The sequence below is a fragment of the Salvelinus fontinalis genome, chromosome 13 (genome assembly GCF_029448725.1).
Source record: "Salvelinus fontinalis isolate EN_2023a chromosome 13, ASM2944872v1, whole genome shotgun sequence".
NCBI lineage: Eukaryota > Metazoa > Chordata > Actinopteri > Salmoniformes > Salmonidae > Salvelinus > Salvelinus fontinalis.
This window is the reverse complement of record NC_074677.1, coordinates 12,350,153-12,373,668: the sequence shown is the minus strand read 5'-3', so window position 1 is coordinate 12,373,668 and position 23,516 is coordinate 12,350,153. Positions and strand designations below refer to the sequence as shown.

Here is a 23,516-nt window from a genome sequence, read left to right as displayed (position 1 = left end):
AGCTGTAGGGCAGGTGTTCATAATGTTTTGTAAAGTGTGTGACTCTTTCTTTCTTGTTATACTTACTGACTGAACAAATACATGTTTCAATTATATCTGACAGCCACAAACATCTGGAAACTAAAGGCTTCTGACACTTGAGGGTTCAATCATGAAATATAATTTACATTTGTCAATTCAGCTTAATTTAGATAATACTGTCAATAAACATCATATCATCCATTATTTTCTCACTTTTCCCTGCTATGGTCACCTTGAAGAATCAGAATCTGATGGATGGGGGGGTTGCCTGTTTTGCATGTTATTTTGGCATTAATACGTGTCACATATCAGTTTGCAAACAATGTAAAAAGAATATGTATATCATTGAGTTAATAAAGTCGCATACAAACATGTCTCTTTTTTGCTTTCTTGAGTAAGGCAGCTCCAAAATGCAGGTGTTTCAGCCTAGCTCAGTGCTTTCTCTGGTGGTAGGGCAAGCCAGCAGAAAATATGTTGTGCTATGATTGGCTCAGTGTTCTGTCACTCATGGGGACACTACATCACCGCCAAATCTAAGGGTAGAGCTAGACAATTCTAGCCCCTTGGGTGCTGCCATAGAGTTACATTATAAGTACCCATCCAAGAAGGCTCAAGGTAATTGGCCACAGATAAAATAACGTCAAATCACATTATATGTACAGTAGCTTTGATTGGACTGATCATGTCAACATCATTCTTTCAAAATCTTAGCTACTGTAGCAGTCATGATCATGAATCAAGTTGATAATCTACTGACAAATCCTTTTTAATTCTTGTCATATGAAGAGAAATAACGAAGAGAAATTATAGATAAAACACATAGGTGCTCATCGGCCATTGGACATAAACATTACACAACAAGTTGGAAATCGCAAATTCAACAATGAGTGGTTTGGAAGGAATCAGTGACAGTGGCTAACATTAACTGCATGCATTGAAAAGCAATCACTAGCCTGCTATTCAGTGGAGTGGCTGTGTGGTCCCAAATCTAGGATTAATGGGCTCTTTTCCAAGTTTAAAATGATAAACATTCAACATTGGCCATGCTGTCAATGAAGCATGATTTGTGCCGCGCTCAAAACAACTGTTAACTCGGAACTGCGAAAACTTGACCTCAGTCATTTCAAGACAACTGGGAAGTCAGGAATAAACGAGCTCCGACTGGGAAACACGTTTGAATGGTCATCCAACTCAGAATTGTAAATCCGGCCTCTTTCTAGAGCCACAACCTGAAGATGATGAATCATGATTCAACCTTGTATTTTTCCGAGTTCCCAGCTGTTGTGAAAGCACCATAAATCCAGAGAATGCTAGACTTTGATGAGAAAATTTGCTCACGAAGGACCGCCGCACCACCTGCCTGTTCAAATGAGCACAGCACAACAAGGTGAGTCCAAAAATGTATTGTATGCTGCTGCATCAATGATGTAATATGCCAGGGAGATATGTATACTGTAAGAATGGCCCATGTTCTGAATTCTGTCGTTGTACATTTCAAAAGTGCAAAACAAATAGTTATATCGACTACGTCCGTCCTAGCTCACTCATTAATGTCTTAATCTAAATTACGGAATGCCTCTTATCCGCATCTCGTCCCCTTATGCCATAGTTTGTACATCTCAATTGACATTAGAAACCACATTTGTTTAAGTAAGTCAGCCATATCAGCTATGTTTTTTTAAAAGGCAGTAAATGAGGCTGAATGAACTGTTTCGCTGCCAGACAAGGCTCTGCTGGTAGCCAGGTGTAGCAGTGGTAAGATGTTGGGACTGCTGTTAGGACAGCTTTATGTAGGCACCATATGTCACCGTTATAGTGCAATTAATGTATTATTTAGTGTTGTGTGGTGTAGTGGCTTTGCTGGCAAGCATCCCACGTAATTATTATTTTTTCCCCCCACCAAGATTTACATGCTGAAATCGCCTCTGGTTGTATGTATAACTGAGTTGTAGCCACATACTTAAATCCACTGCAGTAAATTTCATTTTCCCAATTCCTTTCAACTAGTTTTGTTTTTTCAAACTTCACTAGGCTATTTCCTGGACCAATCAGCAGCTGTTGCTAGTTGGAAAATCCTATGTTAAAAGTCTTATAACCAATCATAAATCATTTCACAAATTGCATATTATAAAGAGAAAGGAAAAGAAAAAGGAAAGTACAGGAGGTGATGAGGCTTTATCTGACCTGGCCATTATAGATATAACAAGGTGACCTGGTCAATGATTAACTGACAATACCCCTAAACACACACACACAAACACAATTATGATACTATACGGACACAGAGGAAACACAAATACATTGATCCTTTAATTACATTGATATTTTATTGTGGTCTCAAAAAGTAACTGTTACACAGCACAAAGAATTGAAGCACAAATAAGTTCCTAATTGTCTAGAATGTATCTTCTCATGATCTAGGCTTAAACAGAAGCAGTACAAGATGCCGGAGGAGCAGCGACATCGTGGGTTTGATCATGCATATTGCTTAAGATGATCTCTTTAGTAGCATTTCTTCAAGCAGTATGTACAGCAGATTGTATCTAACATCTATTTCTTTATTGAGCATTAAGCCCAAATACACTCAAATAACACAAATAAATAAGTGTTGCACTATAGTGTATTTGAGTGACATGAAATCGTATTTATTTCCAAAAGTGCACTGTTGACGACCATCAAGCGAAAGAAAGAGCAAAGGCGCAACAAGACAAACCACACGTTGACATGCACTGAAGCAAACTGCTGCAAAACTACGGATCACAAGCATTGACATTCACTTAAAAGGTAACAAACCTGTTCATAAATATTATTCCAAATAAAGAAACTGTGCAAGCATGGCATTTCAACAAGACAATTTTTTTTTAAAGAAGGCCTATGGTAATTACGTGTGTGGTGTTCACTGAAAGCCCTAGCTGATAATATCATGCAGTGAACTATCTGAACCATAAAAATCTCAGAAGGGCATTACACTTTCAAATCAAAGTTTGGCAGATGTTTTCAGACCTCAAAAGTAGTCTGATTTCACTAAATCTCACAACGTAGTTGAGGTCTGAAAACATCTGACAAACTTTCATGTATTGTGTAAAATGTCCCTTTAATTAACCATTAGAAATGAGTGGTCTTTACCTCGTTCAAAAGAAGTAGAATGGAAAAGTACAAAACATGCACACCTGGAATAATATTCCAGTCACTGTAATATACATTAGTCACTGTAAAAAAAGAAACACAGCAAAATGTGAATTCAGTTTGGAGGCATTGGTGTAAGCTTTAGTCAGTCACTCGACACAGCTCGTTCTATGGGGAATAACGCTTGTGATCCCGCTTTTCATTGATTATGCCATATAGTGAGTAAAACAACAGCGCAGGCAGAACTGTTGCAAACCAGATTATTAGCCTACAGTAACAACTAAGGGTGTTTTCACATGGTCCTTTAAAAAAACGAATCTCAGTCCTCTTTAAAGTGATTTTTCTTTTGCTAAATAACCCAATTTTCTTTGTATTCATGCTGCCTTTGCCTTTGAATGAGTACTCAACTCTTTTGCCAGTTCACTTCACCCATTTTGTGGTTCAAGTCCTCTTTGCATTCACATTTCTGTTTAGAAAGGAACCAATATCTTTTTCCAACATTCACTCGATTCACTCTGGGTTTTTACAAAGTGCAGGACAAACCATTCCATCAGCATGTGTTATCGGACAGCTAGATATACCTACTTACATTTTGGTAGCTAATAAATTGCATTTAGTTAAAAGATGAGATATAATTGTAATCAGAGGATACTGTTAACATTTAATTACTATTGGTAACAGAATAAATAGCAGACAAATATCTGCAGATTAAATAATGCTGTAATTGAAAATTGTACACCTAATGTAGGCTACTGGCCCTTTCAGAGATATAATTTATTTTGCACTCCGTGTTGTGATTTTCACCAAATATGTTGTCTTTTCACACTATTTAAAGATGCACTATGCAGAAATCGCTGGTGTACAAAACCAAAAGTAAACTACGCAAAAACGGAACTTCAGAACGGGTAGCATAGAAACAGCACTCAGAACAGATCTACAGCTTCGTAGACTTGCTTTCAACGGGAATTAATCTTTAACTCACATTTCTATGTGAATTTGGTTAGGTCGCCCAAAAAGTTACATATTGTAGTTTTATACTGCACAATTGAATAAAAAGTTTCTGGTTTATGAAGGTCGCTTAGCCTATAGATCACATATTGCAAACAAATAATCTGAACTAAAAACTCACATATTTTGGAATTTCTGTGCATCCTTGACAATCACTAATCAATATCCAAAAATAGCACACGTATTTTCAGTGAGTCTGGGGTGTAATCATTAGCCAAACAGTCAACCTAAAACACATTTTTGTATTGGACAAATTCAGGTAGTGTCCTCTCCGTTTTCATTCCGTCTGCTTCCGTTTTAGAAACGTTTGCAACAGAATCAGTGGAATGAATACGTCCCAGCACATCATCATCTTCTCTCTTTTGTGGTACCAATGCGAGGGGTTATGGCAGAAGAAACGGTGTAGCAGTAGTTTAGTGTGTCGTATGGGAATAATGACAAGTGAATCTGTGGAGCTTTGTACTCACATTGCCCTAAAAATGGGAACAGGACCACGGAATTCAAGGGAACCTGAACTCAGACCACCCCTCGAGATGGTTTCAGTTTGGTTCACTTCGAGGGCTCTTTTGAGGGGTCTGAGTTCCTTTGGAGTGTTCACACTGCATAAACAAATGAAGCCGCACTGAGTTCACAGATTGTCTGAAAGGGACCAAGTATGAAAACACACAAAGTCATATGTACGTCGAGGGGAATGGAAATAATTGATGTACTAATTCAGTGAACATTTAATGTGTCACATTCAATATATCTAAAAATATTTACAAATAAAACAATCGTGGACATAGTTGAATAAAGATTTACAAATCAAACAATCATGGACATAGCTGAATAACATTCATAAAATAAATAACCATTTATTCATACTGCTATTCTGAATGATGTGAATTGTCCACATTAGTCTACATTTTGGCAATGAGAATTATGCTCTTGTGAAGTGTTCTTGACATGCATATGACCTCAAATGTGATTAAATACAATTGATAAATATTGGACAAATGATTCAGAAAAGAAACTGCCTTGCTGAGTTAATGGCTGCAAGTGATTTAATTGGATGAATGAATGTCTGCTATCTCTTGATTGATTTTGACTGCAAATTAATCCAGTCCTATATAGTGCATATGCCCTTTTTTCCAGCTCATGTATCATAGCAATCTTCTTTAATTAGCCTACTTTCATTTCCTTCATATACCCCTCCTCGACCGATTTGTCTGTCTGCACATTGCAACACAAAGCCTTGCTGCTTCCCCACTTAAATACGGCAGGCAACATAGGATTGGACAGTAACTCTTGACTTCCTTATACAGTACAGTGCAGTACACTACACTACACAGAGCCAATTATAGAATAAGTACATAGCTCTTGTACAATTCCCTACATAAGCATAGGAAGCTTATGAAGCCTTTTCAGTTTGTGACTTCTGACAGTCTGACAGAACAGCTTAGGACTACTGTTATTGCCTTGTCTAATGGTAAAGAGGAAGCACTGTCTCCTTAAATGTACTCAAATATTTTTGGTGTCACAGCCGAACATTCATCACAATGAGATGTATTCAAGGGGATAATGGACTGGAGAAAACAAAGCACTTGTTTCATGATGATTCAATTAAAGGGATAGGTCACCCAAAGTACATATTCATTTTGTAATTTGGGTAAACTATTTCTTTAAAAATGCATAATAATAGCAATACATAACCAGCAATGGATGGCTGTTGTACAATCACAAATCATTAAAGCAAGGAATAACAATGAGTCAGTGAATGACTATGTGGTGCAGCCTCATCATGCACCCCTACAATCGCCATGGTCATCTAGTGGTGCTGGTGGTTCTGAAGTCGCTGTGGGGGTTAGAGGCAGGGTGTGGAGGGGTGGGTGTGTGTGAGCATGTGTGTGAGCGCTGGCGGGGTGAGCGGTTGGCAGTGACGTGATGTAGCTGGGAGGACGGGGGTGGGGTTGAGGAGGTTAGAGGTATAGGGTCAGGGGTTAGAAGTCAGGGGGAGTGTATTTACAGGTTGACCAGGTGGAGGTCGGAGGCAGCGAAGTGGGGGCACAGCGCCATGTCGGGGTTCTTGAGCTGCCGCAGCACCCGCCGGTGGAACTTGGAACGCACACGGTTGAACTCCATGATGTCACAGGGGTCCTCCTCGATCCAGAACCGATGGAACTCCTGCATTAGGTAACCTGTGAGAGGAGAAGGTGGAACATTAGCCGGACAGAACCACAGTAGCCTGGTCCTAGAACTGTTTGTGTTGTCTTGCCAATTCCTATGGTCATAGTTAGCTATACAGCACAAACAGATCTGGGACAAGCGGCTGGGATCACAGAGGAGGACCAGAAGAAAACGGAAAACCTGTAGGTTAGCAGGTAAGGGTGGGACAACAGTATAACATTTTCATACAGTACTACAATAACTGTACCAAAATTGAAAAAAACATTTGTTTTGGGTTATCATATTTCAGGGAAAGATACTACTATGATATTACGATAAAACAATATTTCAGGGAAAGATACTGTAGGAATTCTCACAGCATTTTCTGTCTGACAAGTTGAAGGCATGCTGATTGAGATTAGTGAGAAGCATGACTGAAAGTGTATAAGTGCGCCGTTCGGTTCTCAGTCACACGTGCTAGCAGATTTAACACAAAGACTGCATCTAAAATGGCACCCGATTGGACTCTTGGCAAATGTCTTACACTATATAGGGAATATGTTGCCATTTAGTAGTACGATACATATGGAATAGAGTACCATTTAGTAGTACAATACATATGGAATAGGGTGCCATTATGGGCACAGTGGTTCCCACTCACAGAAGGTCTGCTGGAAGTGGCTGAGGCTGGGCATCTCCGGGGCTACGTTGTACAGGTGGGTCTTCAGGGCTCCGCTCACCAGCAGAGAGTAGGCCAGATCCGTGATATTGATGCCCACGATTGCAAAGGAGTATCTGGAACAATCGGTTATAAACATATCTCATTTTATCTGAAGCTGGAACAAAGGCAATCTTTTTAGCTGTGCACAAGCCTCTGTGCTGCCCCCTGCGGTTGTTCCTTCTACACGACTTAAGTAGGCAGTAGGCACTAGTGGATATGGACTAGAATGGAATATATTTACAGTCTTATGCTTGTAATGTAGCTTAATGATCTCACAGGTTTTGATTGGATGAAAATAATGTATGGCCTTGTTGAGATTTGAAATCCACAACATGGACTTGGCCTATTGCAGTGCAAGTATGAGAAGTGATTTTGCCAAGGTTTGACTGAGACAATTGAACTAAAGGAATAGGTGTGTACAAGAGCTGAATCTAAACAAATCCTGGCACACACACACACATACACTTCACCTCTGAAAACACACACACACACACACACAATTCATCCTCTGAAAACACACACACACACAGCCTGAATATATATGTCACAGCCGGACTTCCAGTGCTGAAACAGCCCCTCTGCCGGAGCCAAATCTCCCTAGAGCTACAGTAACCCTCCACCCCATGCCCAGATCTCCCTAGAGCTACAGTAACCCTCCACCTCATGCCCAAATCTCCCTAGAGCTACAGTAACCCTCCACCCCATGCCCAAATCTCCCTAGAGCTACAGTAACCCTCCACCCCATGCCCAGATCTCCCTAGAGCTACAGTAACCCTCCACCCCATGCCCAGATCTCCCTAGAGCTACAGTAACCCTCCACCACATGCCCAAATCTCCCTAGAGCTACAGTAACCCTCCACCCCATGCCCAGATCTCCCTAGAGCTACAGTAACCCTCCACCCCATGTCCAAATCTCCCTAGAGCTACAGTAACCCTCCACCCCATGTCCAAATCTCCCTAGAGCTACAGTAACCCTCCACCCCATGCCCAGATCTCCCATAATCCTTTAAGACACTGCCAAGCCTATGGTATGATGAGGACACATGGACATCAAAGGATTCTTCTTGATATTCTCTCCTGTGCCATCTCCGCTGTACGTGCGTGTTTTAGGGATTTGAGACTCACCCAATTGCTTTATCAAAGTTCTTCTGTTCCCATTCTGCTTTGCTCATTTTGCTGTGGAGGACACAAGCGTGAGTGTGAGTGTGCATCTAGAGCTCTGACATTGCAGTGTTTTCTGACTGCTGAAGTAGCCTGGTCCCAGATCTGTTTGTGCTGTCTTGCCAACTCCTATGGTCATTGTCAAGACAGCACAAACAGAACTGCAACCAGTCTACTTCAGAGGTACCTCAGAAACGTCAAAGACCTCAGCTAATGAAACAAGATGAGCAGTGCGAAGAAAGTGCCATGATGCAGTTTCATATGACAATATCCATTACTATCTAGATTCTATAACTCATCGCAATTAATGAATGGAATGCGTAACTATAACAAGTACATATAGAAATAATTCAAAAAAGTAGCAAATCAATTGGTCAGTCTGAATGTGAAATGATGAAGTAGTACCTTGCCTCTTTGGGAATGCTCCTACACACGTGAGAGACAGGGATGGAGAGAATGGAGGTGGAGAAAGAAAGAAAGTGAGTGTGCCCAGTGAGATGTAGACCAAAGCAAAGGTGCCAAACGACAGAAATTAAAACGCTAGTCACAACTGCAGTCATCCAAGTCCGTACTATAAATTGCAGCTATAGACTGACACAGCCACAGTGTAGCCTAACCAGTGTAGAAGAACTAGTGTTGGGTTCATTAGGGCACACTGGAAAATTATCTTAAATTGTACACAACGGAAAGCAAAAATGTGTGTTTCTTATTGGGCAAGTTCAGGTAGTTCCTCCCTGTTCAGTCCTTTTTTTTATTTGTTAGGTGCTTAATGAACATGACCCACGAGAAACTCAAAACATCAGAGAGGTCTGAAGGGAAATAGAATTCAAGACTACTGATAGTGATTTCCCGTTTTATAAGATTTCCTCCAAAGGGGTTTCAATAGTGGGACTCTTATGTTGAGAGTTAGTGTGACTCCAGCGCTTAAATTAATCATACAGGTCACGTTCCAGGCCAACTACATTACAGACGTTGCATTGCATCAACCAATGGTTAAGTGCCACTTCATCGACAGCACAGTCGGGCATCTGATTGCTATATCATATGATGTGGCTAGATAATATGTTCAACACCTATCCAGATGTTCTGGATCTGGAAGGCTTCTGCAATGTAGTCAGCCTGGAACGCGGGATAAGATGGTGAGCTGACAAATAAGCATGATAGGTACAAATCATCCAAAATATCTAGCAGTCATTGGTTCGACCCTAGACAGGTCATTCTTCATAGCATGTTCTAAGGGGTTGATATAAATCAAGAGCCAATCTCTACGCTATAGGTCAGGGGGCGGGTGAAGGAGGGGTAAAGGGGAGGGAACCACCTGTGTTTCGGCTGCAGGGAGTCATGAAGCACCTGGAGAGCGGTGGCCTTGTCATGCTCAGCAAAATATCTATGGTAGAGGAAGTTAAAACACAGGGGAAACATAAATTACGATTGTACAGGATTGTCTCTATGTCCCTTGACATTGTTACTGGATGTATAATCAGTACTGTACTACTGTCTGGTCCTTGTCTGCAGAGGAAAACATTTGCACAGTACAGTGACTCATATTACACACACACACATGACACCATCACACGACACTGTCACACACACAGAGACACTCACAGAAGATTGTGTAGGCCCAGTAGACCCATGCCCCTGAAGTCAGTCTTGGGGTCATTGCCTTGGAAACCGATCTCACACCACTGCTTGGAGATCCGCCCGGTGAGTGTCGAATCAGGACGCAGTGTCTTCCACAGCTACAACAGAACAAACACAGACATTAATCTGGGAGAGACTACTTACTGCTATGAGTAAATACAGCCAGATCCTGTATTCATAAAGTGTCTCAGAGTAGCAGTGCTAGGAACAGGTCCACTCCCTGTCAATATATTGTTATTCATTATGATTTAAAGGCCAAACTGATCCTGGATCAGCAATCCTACTCTGAGACAGTTTATGAATATGGGCCCTGATATTCAAAACCTGGCCCTTTCAAACATAGCAAATAACAATTTATATCAGCAATTCAGTCACCTTACATTCTGAGCAGGGGATCAAATTATATACTGTATCTAACCCACACAAAGTAACTACCCCACTCTAGCTCCCAAACTATAGAAAGCACAGAAATTCTACCTGTCTAGCTACTTTATATAAATTCCAGTAAGCACAGATGTCAGCAGCACAAGTCAGTATATCAACACATACATTAAATAGTGGTATTTATTGTAGCACTTCTTAATGCATTATAATAACATTACATCTTACCTTCATCAACATCTCCTCATGGTCGGGGTTCTCACAGTCGTACGGCTCCCTGCGTAGCTTCTCCACCTCCGCCACCAGGCTACGGTAGCCGACGATCTGGAACAGACTGGCCTGGAGGGAGATGCCTAGCCTGGGGAGAAACACAGCCATGCAAGGGTCAGCCTATAGGTTAGCCTGGAGGTGATGTACTACTATAGGTTTGTGTTCAATAGACACCAAACGGAAGAGAATGAAAGGGGGAGTGGAGAGAGGCTGGTCTAGTCTTTTCCTATACAAAATTCTCAAACAATAAGCTATGGTGTACCCTAATGAACTCAACCCAGTGCTTCTCTTATGTCTTAGCCTGGATGAGCCTTGAGGTCTGTGAGAGCATGCTCTTTTTGGAGGCTCCTTTTGTAAGTACTAGAGCCAGGATTCAATCCTAGGTCCATTGTAGCGCAGGGCACTATAACGGTCTCTTAAAAGGTAATTTGCGTTTGAGCCGACTTGCAAGGTTTACCAAAAATGCAATCTCTGAAGAACTTTGTGGAAAATACCTTTAAAAGGGGATTGTCAGCTGTATAGTAACCAGTGCTATAAGTGCCTTGGACTGGATCCTGGGCCACTGTAGGTGTTTCAATCCTGATCAGTAGTCTGACTAGAGTATATATCAATTGTATTCTAGTTAGGTCGGGCACGTTATGAACATTAAAAGACCGCTTGGTGGCTCTCAGTACTTCATTATAGTGATTAAATCTGCCTATGCAAATGATGCAGTGATCAACAGATTCTGAACATGATCTTACTGTGGGTTAGTGTCAGGGTTGACCTTCTTCAGGGTCATGATGTCATCGATGGTCTTCTCCACTCGGTCTGGGTGAGCACTGAGGGCAGACTGGCACAGCTGGAGAGGGAAGAGAAAGATGAGGAGAAAGAGGAGTAGGAGGAGGAAGAAGAATAGGAGGCAGGAGAAGGAAGAATAGGGAGCAGGAGGAGGAAAAGGGGGCATGAAGAGAAGGAGGAGGAATAGGGGGCAGGAGGTGGGGGAATAGAGGGCATGAAGAGAAGGAGGAATAGGGGGCAGGAGGAGGATGAGGAAGAATAGGGGGCAGGAAGAGGCAGAGGAGGAATAGGGGGCAGGAAGAGGAGGAAGAGGAATAGCGGGCAGGAGGAGGAGGAGGAAAGCACAAAGCATCATCACAGTTGTGTAAAAATGTGTATAAGTTATGAAATACCATATTACCCATCAAATGTACACCACTCACCTCATTCTTTGAGTACCTGAGAGAAGACTCTGAATGGGAAAAACAAGTAAAAAAATAAATGCTAACAAACCTACAGTATTTCAAATTCCCAGTTCCCACCCACCACATTTATCATTATCATAGCCTACATATCTCTCGCACAGAATCAGAATTGATAACAGATGAAATTACATGTTGACGAATTAAACAATTATTCTAAGACAATAAGTAGGCCTACCGATCTTAAGGGTCCTTCGGGCCCCTGGCTTGTTGTTGTGGCAGATCCGTTGCAGTTCGCACCTCCCCGTGACCTTCCTGATCACAAACTTCAGGCCTCGCCACAGACATTTACAGTACAGGAACACAAAGAACTGTGTCACCACCCTACAGGAGGGGGGAGAGAGAGAGAGAGTATATTCTCTCCTATCAAAAGGACCACGTCAGGGGTATTGGACACAGAATGAGACAACCTCTCTACATTCATTTTGTGACCGACCCAGGTCTTCTGCGTACCCCATCAAGACTGTGTTAGCAGACTGAGCTAAAGTCTAGGAATTAGCTTGGGGAACTAATTCAAGTCTTCAGGTCACAGTCAAAGTTACTCATCCTCGGTTTGACTAAGACACACTGATTTAATCTAGGACAGAAGTACAGTGATGTGCTACAGTAGCCATAATGTTCTGTACCTTGTACAGTGTATGCTTATAATGGGCACCATTGTTAAGTGTTTATGCTCAGGGAAGAGAATACCTGCTCAGCTGCACAATTTTTTTATACTTGAATTGCACAGCCTGCCACAGCTCTTCATTTGTGTTGTTGTTCAATGTACACATCAAATGACATTATTCTCTCTTCTCTTCTCTCTCCTCCCCCTCTCCCAGGCTCCATATTTAGGTCTGAGGGGAGCCACCGCCCCCATCCTGATAAGAGAGTGTAGTTCCAGATGCCCAACTGGGACAGAGGGAGAAGCATGACGTGGGTCGGGCACACAGCAGCCTCCTAATGTAGGCTGTACTAGCACAGTGTGTGTGTGTGTGGGGGGGGTGAAAATGTGAATTTGTGTTGTAGGGAACATCTACAGTTCAAGTCGGAAGTTTACATACACCTTAGCCAAATACATTTAAACTCAGTTTCACAATTCCTGACATTTAATCCTAGTAAAAATTCCCTGTCTTAGGTCAGTTAGGATCACCACTTTATTTTAAGAATGGGAAATGTCAGAATAATAGTAGAGAGAATTTTTTATTTCAGCTTTTATTTCTTTCATCACATTCCCAGTGGGTCAGAAGTTTACATACACTCAATTAGTATTTGGTAGCATTGCCTTTAAATTGTTTAACTTGGGTCAAACGTTTCAGGTAGCCTTCCACAAGCTTCCCACAATAAGTTGGGTGAATTTTGGCCCATTCCTCCTAACAGAGCTGGTGTAACTGAGTCAGGTTTGTAGGTCTCCTTGCTCGCTCACGCTTTTTCAGTTCTTCCCACAAATTTTCTATGGGATTGAGGTCAGAGCATTGTGACGGCTACTCCAATAACTTGACTTTGTTGTCCTTAAGCCATTTTGCCACAACTTTGGAAGTATGCTTGGGGTCATTGTCCATTTGAAAGACCCATTTGCGACCAAGCTTTAACTTCCTGACTGATGTCTTCAGATGTTGCTTCAATATATCCACATAATTTTCCTTTCTCATAATGCCATCTATTTTGTGAAGTGAACCAGTCCCTCCTGCAGCAAAGCACCCGCACAACATGATGCTGCCAACCCCTGTCCTTCACGGTTGGGATGGTGTTCTTTGGCTTGCAAGCCGCCCCCTTTTTCCTCTAAACATAACAATGGCCATTATGGCCAAACAGTTCTATTTTTGTTTCATCAGACCATAGGACATTTCTCCAAAATGTACGATCTTTGTCACAATGTCCAGTTGCAAACCGAAGTCTGGCTTTTTTAGGGCGGTTTTGGAGCACTCAAAAAGGCAAAGTATACTGGGAAATGATTTTGGAGGCGTGGCTTAGTGGAGCCATTACTCAAAATGTTCAAGCTGATACAACTCAAATCTGGACCCCCTACAGCACGTGTCAAACTCATTCCACGGAGGGCCTAGTGTCTGCGGGTTTTCGCTCCTCCCATGTACTTGAGTATTAATTGAAAGGAAAAAACAAAAACCTGCAGACACTAGGCCCTCCATGGAATGAGTTTGACACCTCTGAGATAGTCACTGTGACCCTACAGAGCAGGGCTGTCAAACTCATTCCATGGAGGGCACTGTCTCTTGGTTTTTGTTATTTCCTTTTAATTAAAACCTAGACAACCAGGTGAGGGGAGTTCCTTACTAATTAGTTACCTTAATTCAGCAATCAAGTACAAGGGAGGAGCAAAAAACTCACAGATACTCGGCCCTACGTGGAATGAGATTGACACATGTGCTCTGTTGGTTTAAATCATGACTACAAAATCACTTTAAGTAACTGTACTTAGATATATTAAGTGCATCTATCTATCTAATCTATCTAGGGGAACCTGTTTGAAGGTGATGAGTTGGAGTGAGAACTGTGGTTCATGGCCCATACTCAACTGAGTATTTGCCAAGTCGGAGAGCTTGGAAGCTATAAGGTTCTATCTGCATTTTTGTCAAAATGTAGTTATTGACATAGCCTTGTTCTGTTCAATGTTCAGCAAGTGCCAACACAGGTGAACACCACTAGTGCTTTGAAATGTGTTCGAAATGTGATAATAACCTAATATTAGGGACGTCAAACATTCAGGCTTCTGCACTGACACCATGGAGGCTCTAGTCTAGAGCGCCTGGTTAAATTGTGTTTGAGAGCATTTTTAACTGTCTAAATGGTTAAATTTGTGAGAAATAGATATTGTTGCAATGTGAGTGGGCAACATATACTATCATCTTAAATTGATATGTTGAATTATTTTTCCATATGAAATTATTGGATATTGCCCTAATGTGGACAGTTTGTGCTATTACCTTACACAAGCTTGCATTTCTACCCCATAAAATTTAGTGGAATTACACATAGTTTTTACTTGGTAATGTTTGGTAATGGTAATGTTAGTATAAACGTTTATAGTCATCACAATGACAAGATTGACTGCTTAAAACATATCAATGTCTTAAGGAAATGGGTTAATGGAATGGCACCAAAGATTCGGGGTGGTCTCTCCATAAAAGTTGTTGGCTAAACACCAATACACAGATTTGACAGTCAAATGTAAGTAGCTGCTAAACGTTCTCACTGTTGATATCCTATGCCCCACTGTAATTAATTTAAATTAGGATCAGTTTGGGCCAGAAGGTTACCGACCACCACGGATGAGCTCACTCTCCTTGCCTGTCTCATTACACCACGGTCAGAGCGGCTGAAGACAATGATCAGGTAGGGGGAAATCAGATTTTCAACATTTATAATTATAAAATGTATGCAACGATTTTCCACCAACAGGTTTCTTTCTGTGAGAATGCACCACACACAACCAATAAGGTTGAGTACCTTATGATAAGCTGTAGACCACACTATCTACCAAGAAAGTTCTCATCTATATTATTCGTAGCCATCTATTTACCGCCACAGACCGATGCTGGCACTAAGACCACACTCAACAAACTCTATAAGGCCATAAGCAAACAAGTGGTGCTTCTAGTGGCCGGGGACTTTAATGCTGGCAACTTAAATCAGTTTTACCACATTTTTACCAGCATGTCACATGTGCAACCAGAGGGAAAAAAATTCTAAGGGAAACCCAGACGCGAGCTGCCCAGTAACGCGAGCCTACCAGACAAGCTAAATGCCTTTTATGCTCGCTTCGAGGCAAGCAACACTGAAACATGCACGAGAGCACCAGCTGTTCTGGATGACTGTGTTTTAACACTCTCGGTAGCCGATGTGAGCAAGACCTTTAAACGGGTCAAATTCACAAAGCCGCGAGGCCAGACGCATTACCAGGAAATGTACTCAAAGCATGCGCGGACCAACCGGCAACTGTCTTCACTGACATTTTCAACCTCTCCCTGACCAAGTCTGTAATATCTACATGTTTCAAGCAGACCACCATAGTCCCTGTGCCCAAGGAACCTAAGGTAACCTGCCTAAATAAGTACCACCCTGTAGCACTCACGTTGGTAGCCATGCAGGGCTTTGAAAGGCTGGTCATGGCTCACATCAACAGTATCCTCCCGGACACCCTAGACCCACTCAAATTCGCATACCGCCCCAACAGATCCACAGATGACGCAATCTCAATCGCACTCCACACTGTTCTTTCCCACCTGGACAAAAGGAACACTCATGTAAGAATGTGTCCACGAATTGCCCACGAAGTGCCCACGAAGCTCATTACTCAGCTAAGGACCCTGGGACTAAACACCTCCCTCTGAAACTGGATCCTGGACTTCCTGACGGGCCGCCCCCAGGTGGTAAGGGTAGGCAACAACACGTCTGCCACGATGATCCTCAACACTGGGGCCCCTCAGGGGTGTGTACTTAGTCCCCTCCTGTACTTCCTGTTCACCCACAACTGCGTGGCCAAACACGACTCCAACACCATCATTAAGTTTGCTGACGACACAACAGTGGTAGGCCTGATCACCGACAATGATGAGATAGCCTGTAGGGAGGAGGTCAGAGAACTGACAGTAAGGTGCCAGGACAACAACCTCTCCCTCAACGTGAGCAAGACAAAGGAGCTGATCGTGGACTATAGGAAAAGGAGGGCCAAACAGGCCCCCATTAACATCGGCGGGGCTGTAGTGGAGCGGGTCGAGAGTTTCAAGTTCCTTTGTGTCCACATCACTAACAAACTATCATGGTCCAAACACACCAAAACAGTCGTGAAGAGTGCACTACAAAACCTATTCCTCCTCAGGAGACTGAAAATATTTGGCATGGGTCCCCAGATCCTCAAAAAGATCTACAGCTGCACCATCGAGAGCATTCTGACCGGTTGCATCACTGCCTGGTATGGCAACTGCTTGGCATCTGACCGTAAGGCGCTACAGAGGGCAGTGCGTTCGGCCCTTTGGACCTATATAATAGGCGTGTCAGAGGAAGGCCCATAAAATTGTCAAGAGACTCCAGTCACCCAAGTCATAGACTGTTTTCTCTGCTAACGCATGGCAAGCGGTACCGGAGCGTCAAGTCTAGGACCAAAAAGCTCCTTAACAGCTTCTACCCCCAAGCCATAAGACTGCTGAACAATTAATCAAATGGCCACCAGACTATTTACATTGACCCCCCCCCCCCTCCCCAGCCCCATTTGTTTTGCACACTACTGCTACTCGCTGTTTATTATCTACGTATAGTCACTCTACACCTACCTACATGTACAAATTACCTCAACTAACCTGTACCCCCGCACACTGACTCAGTACCAGTACCCCCTGTATATAGCCTCATTATTGTTATTTTATTGTTACCTTTTTATAATTTTTACTTTAGTTTATTTAGTAAATATTTTCTTAACTCTTCTTGAACTGCACTGTTGGTTAAGGGCTTGTAAGTAAGCATTTCACGGTAAGGTCTACACTTGTTGTATTCGGCGCATGTGACAATTAAAGTTTGATAAGAAATGGATAACTGCATATTCTGATTACCAACTTTGAGCGTTTCATCATGGTTTGCGTTTTCAACACCAATCAAATAAGACTTTGTCAATCTCGACAAATAGAAAATACATCCCTCCCTTCTAAGTATCTAAAGCTTGGAATCTCAGAATGCCATTAAACTTTTTGTTGTTTTGAAACAGTCTGTTTGCAATCATCGATTGGTAGGTGTGCAGTTAGTTTGCAAGACTTATATTACAGTGGAGTGGATGAACGTGCGCAGGTAGCCTACAGGAGAATTTTGAAGTATCCTAATCAGATTAAAAAATTGTGAATGGTTGTTTTTATGCTACAAAAATAAGGTAATACAATTTAAAAGTTAAATGACAAATATTTAAGCTATAATTGAAGCATTAGGATCTAGGTCAAGGAATAGCCGCTTGGATCGGAAAGGAGGCAGAACGTGCGTTAAGCTTTTTTGAATACCAGGGTCTGCTGGGAGCATAGGCCTTTGTGGCTACAATATATAGGACGACTTGGGAGAATGATGATTGGCAACAGACAGAGCATCCGTATCAGAAAAAACATTTGACAGTCCTGTACTTTGCCTTTCTAGAATGTATAATATGTAGAAAGTAGACCCACAACTGAACCAAATGGAATTCATGGAAAGAAACATTCAAATAACAGGGCTTTTATGCCGTTATTCAAATGACATTTTCACTGCAGTTTTCAGCCTATTGTAGAACGGTACTCATTTGAAAACAATAATGCTAATATTAATTGCATTGTGGTGTTGTAGGCTAGTCTAGGTAGGGTAATTGTATTGTCCCTAAGGCCATACAAATTGAATTAACTGTATAACAGCAAAAAACTAAAGGATCGCTATCACTAAATCAAATCAAAGTTGTATACTTTGTAATAATACTAAACAACCTTTGTACAACACCTAACGACCTCACCAAGAGATTTTTGCCTTTTGGTATTGTAGCGAACGGTGAGGCAAGGCATGGCGTGAAAGACAAACTCTAGACACGGTGTTAATAGGGTTAACCCACTTGCAGAGATTTGTAATGTGGCTCATATAGCGAGGTTTGCTACATTGCCCCCTCCATATTTAAAGGCACGTCCCTGTGCTTCGACTACTCAGCCCCGTAGCACGTCTGAACCATGCGTTCTGATGGCCTCACGGCCGCCATCCCACTTCTGACACCAGTGTAGCAAACAGCAGGATAAGGAAGTGAAACAAGGTCACTGGCGTGAAATTGAAACACCCTATGCATAGTGCCAAAAGGGTTAACACACTTGGTTGGAATAGTATAATTTCATCTCACATTTTACTCACTTAGCAGACACTTTTACTCAAAGGCACATCAACAGATTTTTTACCTAGACAGCTCAGGGATTTTAATCAGCAAACTTTTGGTTACTGGCCCAATGCTCTTAACTGCTACGCTACCTGCAACCCTCATCATGGCTCATATTACAGTCACAGGGACCAGGGTTTGCGTCCCAGTCAGGGTACCCCCTAAACCACTACTGTGCCTTCGGAAAGTATTCAAACCCCTTGACTCTCTCCACATTTTGTTACGTTACAGCCAAACTGTAAAATTAATTAAATTAAGAAAATCCTTAGCAATCTACAAATCTTTTTTGTCATTATGGGGTGAAATAAAAATAAATACATTTCCATAGGTATTCAGACCCTTCGCTATGAGACTCGAAATTGAACTCAGGTGCATCCTGTTTCCAATGGCCATCCATGAGATGTTTCTACAACTTGATTGGAGTCCGCCTGTAGTAAATTCAATTGATTGGACATGATTTGGAAAAACTCACACCTGTCTATATAAGGTCCCACAGTTGACAGTGCATGTTAGAGCAAAAACCAAGCCATGAGGTCGAATGAATTTTCTGTAGAGAGCTGAAACAGGATTGTGTCAAGGCACAGATCTGGGGAAGGGTACCAAAAAATGTCTGCAGCATTGAAAGCCCCAAGAACACAGTGGCCTTCAGCATTCTTAAATGGAAGAAGTTTGGACCCACCAAGAGTCCACCAAACTGAGCAATCAGTGGACCAAGAAGGGCCTCGGTCAGGGAGGTGACCAAGAACCAGATGGTCACTCTGACAGAGCTCCAGAGTTCCTTTGTGGAGATGGGAGAACCTTCCAGAAAAACAACCATCTCAGCAGAACACAACCAATCAGGCCTTTATGGTAGAGTGGCCAGAAAGAAGCCACTCCTCAGTTAAAGGCACATGACAGGCCGCTTGGAGTTTGCCAAAAGGCACCTAAAGACTGACCATGAGAAACAAGATTCTCTGGTCTGATGAAACCAAGATTGAACTCTTTGGCCTGAATTCCAAGCGTTGTGTCTGAAGGAAATCTGGCACCATCCCTACGGTGAAGCAATCATGCTGTGGGGATGTTTTTCAGCAGCAGGGACTGGGAGACCGGTCAGGGTCAAGGGAAAGATGAACGGAGTACAGAGAGAGCCTTGATGTAAACCTGCTCCAGAGTGCTCATACCTCAGACTGGGGCGAAGGTTCACCTTCCAACAGGACAACGACCCTAAGCACACAGCCAAGACAACGCAGGAGTGGCTTCGGCACAAGTCTCTGAATGTCCTTGAGTGGTCCAGCCAGAGCCCAGACTTGAACCTGATCGAACATCTCTGGAGATACCTGACAATAGCTCTGCAGCAACGCTCCCGTCCAACCTGACAGAGCTTGAGAGGATCTGCAGAGAAGAATGGGAAACTCCCCAAAAACAGGTGTGCCAAGCTTGTAGCGTCATACCAAAGAAGACTCGAGGCTGTAATCGCTGCCAAAGGTGCTTCAACAAAGTACTGAGTAAAGAGTCTGAATACTTATGTAAATGTCATATTTCAGTTTTTAATTTTTAAGAAATTAGCAAAAATGTCTAAATCTGTTTTTGCTTTGTCATTATGGGGTATTGTTTTCAGAATGATTCAGGGGAAAATTGATTTAATCAATTTTAGAATAAGCCTGTAACCTCACAAAATGAGTAAAAGTCAAGGGATCTGAATACTTTCCGAAGGGACTGTATATTGGTGTCAGGTGTTGAAGAGCAACATTAGTCACAGTACATTTGTGTTAGGCTAGCAGTGTTTCTGTCAGGTTTCTGTACCGCACATGCGATGGCAGAATATGCTCAACAAATGTGCACCCGATTGCTACAGATCATCATATCATTCGGCCAGGTAGGCCTACTTTGCAGTCTACATTTAAGGTAAACTGGATCTCTTTCCCCCATAAGTCTGTCCCACTTTAGCTACTCCATGTTGTCCTAGTTTAGCTAGCTATGGTTAGTAAAGCGGGGCAACAAAAAAAATGACAGAATCACAAAATGTTAACATAATATTGGCAACTTTTTTATGTATTTTGATGCACCAGTAAATAGTATTCACATTTACATTACAATTTGGCACAGTGCATTATTTATGACAGTTGTATAACCTTAACATCAACACAGAAAAAAAGCTACATCACTAATCTGTACAGTGTGCTTTGCAGGGTGTGGTTTCTCTGCAAGGACTTAGTAACAATAGTTTTGATTGATCTCTTGTCAGACCAAGAAATAGACAAGTCAGGATTAAGCTGTCCCAGTTTATATGATGTCCCACTCTTTCTGAATTCCCCCTATTTATGAAAATGTCTTGTCAACAGGAAGCAGCAACATCATCATTTTCAACTTAAGTTTAAGCAATATAATGAATCTCCAATTGTATTGTACTTAATCAGGTAAAAACTGCGGAATGGGTCCAAAAACGTGCTGTGATTGATTTATGTTGATGATATACCAGAAATCACCAACACGGGTTTGCCCTGCCTACTAATATGAAGCAGATGATAGTATGAAAGGATACACAGCAGCCATGTAGACTAACACATGTCCACTGAGTGTATTGATCACAGACCACACATCCCGGGGGACCATTTTCTCTCCCCACTGCCTGAGAACGAGACTGGCATGCTAAGTAGGCCAAGCACACGCAGAGTGAGCGCATTCAAACATTAGCCAACTCCATTAGCCGATGGAGCAGCACCAAGCACTGCCATGGGACACGGGAACAGGCGGAGAGCACTTGTGCTTGCAAACACTCACATGGTAATTAAGTGATTGGTAGGCCTACACTACGCACAATAACCACCCTAACCGAGCGTCGTCACTGAAAAGATCGTAAAAGCGCAAAGGCGCGAGAATAAAGGCCTGGTTGCCTGCAAAAACCCTCTGTTCTCTATTCTCCTAAATATCTATATTCTCCTACACCTGACCGATTGGCGGAGCTGTCCTTTCAGCACCACTCACACAAGGGCACCGTTTGTCACATAAAATCGGGCCTATCTAAACAATATGGTGTAAATTAAATTCGGGTTGTCAAGCTTCTTGATAACTAGCTTCTTATTCATTCGCATTTGACCATGGAATAACAACAGGCATTTAAGGCCACTGGGAGGACTTCGTTTACCATTTAAGGATATATAGACAAAATGTCACTCCACATGAGTGAAAAGAAAACATTCAACATTTTAGGCTTCGCCTATGTGAGTTGACAGTATAGGCAAGGTCTCATTACAAGAAGTTCTGACCATTCATAAAAAAACAGATTTATTAGGCCAGGGCTATAGCAAAGTATCCCTTGCAGAGACAGCATATATTTGCCTACCTCAAAAAATGCTTCATTTTTATGGTTTTGCCGAGTTCCTTATCTTTTCTTTAGAAATGACACACGGGCAATGGCCGATGTATTCCTGCAAAAAAAAAAGAAACCGGTGGGAAGGGAAAAACATAATTTTACATTATTGATACAAGCACACAGAAACAAAGATAGCCCTAAAACGTGTTAATGTCTGGTGAATGGCGCGTTTTATTTGGTCTGCAGTTTCCATGGTGCTACTGTGCTGTCGGATTATAGGCTATATGCTACATTGCTGTGAGCAAGTATTGATATAGCCTAGCCTACCTGTTCTTCGGGTTAGGCTACCTGCAATATGATGAAATTAACATTCTTAATCTCATTATAAGGTAAATACATCACACAGTTGTGTGGTTTGGTGCAGCCTTAGCCTATTTCTCGAAGCTAATAATTGGCACCCAAGTCACACCATGCATATTCCGAGCTCTCGAATAACACAATGAAATCAATCGTGCGTCTCAAAATGGAACATGCACATATTTACAAATATATCAATAAATTGCACTCACAGGAAATAAGAAATGAGAGGAGCCTTATAAAGACGCAATAGATTGCCGCTGGTGGTGGCCTCGCGTTTGTGTGGTTGTCGTCTTCACTATGTAGCAGGTAACTGTTCTTCCTCCATGATGACAGCGTCACTGAGTGGATGAGGAGACGGAACGGCAGAACAGCATCGCAATGCAGGGTTATTGCCGCCGCGAGGTGGAGTAAAGAGCGTCAGCCCAGCCCAAGCCTCGCGCTTCAGACAGACACCTTCGTAAAAACAAAACGGGTCACAGACTCATCAGACCCAAAGAGATGTCCACCTAAATTATATCATTTTATCAGATTGTCATGTTTGTTTTGTGTCGCTTAGGCCAGCTAGCCTACTTGGTAAATGCGGTGCGTCTGGCTACAAAATAGTCTAGGGCGCAGGAATCGCAGTCTGTCGGGGTCAGGTTAAGTCTGGCCATTTCGACTGTCAACCAAACAAAAAACTCTACATTTGTGACACTATAATAAGATCATATGGGCTATTAAGCCTATATACGTATTGGATGAGCGAGCACACACCTTAAGGTTTTAAATGATGTGTTCTAATCAGCTATCAATATTATCTAGTCGTGTGATTTACAGGCTCCGCGATCTGTTATTTCTGTACGTCCAACGTTTTACAGTGCATCGTCTTATAGGGCTAGGCTATCGATCTGTTTCTTGTATTGTCTCAAGACAGACCTGGCAACTTGTCTAACATGATGCAGGTTTTCTCTTTAATTATAGCCTATCATTAATTCTGATTTGGTCTCTAGGATAACTGTCTCCGTACACTGGAAATATTGGTTGTGCATGGTTGTTTGACAACCATAATAACCAAGACTAAGAATTAAGATGTTAATTAAATAATGTGTGTATCCATAATGCAGCAATTGGTTTGCACTTTGCAGCATTGCCCTTTCAATGCTATCTGTTCGTCTGAATATGGGACATTACATTGACAAACTGACAGTCACTGAGGGATATAGCACAATAATGACGACACAACATCCACATAGAAAATAAGAGCCATGATGAGGTAACCAGAAATACAAGAGAATAACTAACTTTATTATC

The 23,516-nt window shown here is 42.1% G+C and overlaps 1 protein-coding gene across 3 annotated transcripts; it reads right to left on the bottom strand.

Moving 5' to 3' along the window:
- Positions 1-2,326: 2,326 nt before the first annotated feature.
- LOC129868100 (ELMO domain-containing protein 1-like) lies at positions 2,327-22,626 on the bottom strand. 3 transcript variants are annotated; one of them, XM_055941738.1, is made up of 13 exons: positions 22,436-22,626; positions 22,194-22,214; positions 21,897-21,981; positions 11,894-12,039; positions 11,677-11,705; positions 11,218-11,315; positions 10,433-10,562; positions 9,788-9,921; positions 9,501-9,569; positions 8,588-8,608; positions 8,147-8,197; positions 6,962-7,095; positions 2,327-6,332 (listed from the first exon to the last, which is right to left on the bottom strand). In XM_055941738.1, exons 3-13 carry the CDS (start codon positions 21,911-21,913, stop codon positions 6,157-6,159), a joined length of 1,005 nt encoding a protein of 334 aa, XP_055797713.1. In that variant the 5' UTR covers positions 21,914-21,981; positions 22,194-22,214; positions 22,436-22,626; the 3' UTR covers positions 2,327-6,156. The 3 variants fall into 3 exon arrangements, with proteins under 3 accessions (XP_055797713.1, XP_055797712.1, XP_055797714.1); XM_055941737.1 differs by lacking the exon at positions 22,194-22,214; XM_055941739.1 differs by lacking the exons at positions 8,588-8,608; positions 22,194-22,214 and having other exon boundaries at positions 22,436-22,623.
- Between the last annotated feature and the right edge of the window lie 890 nt (positions 22,627-23,516).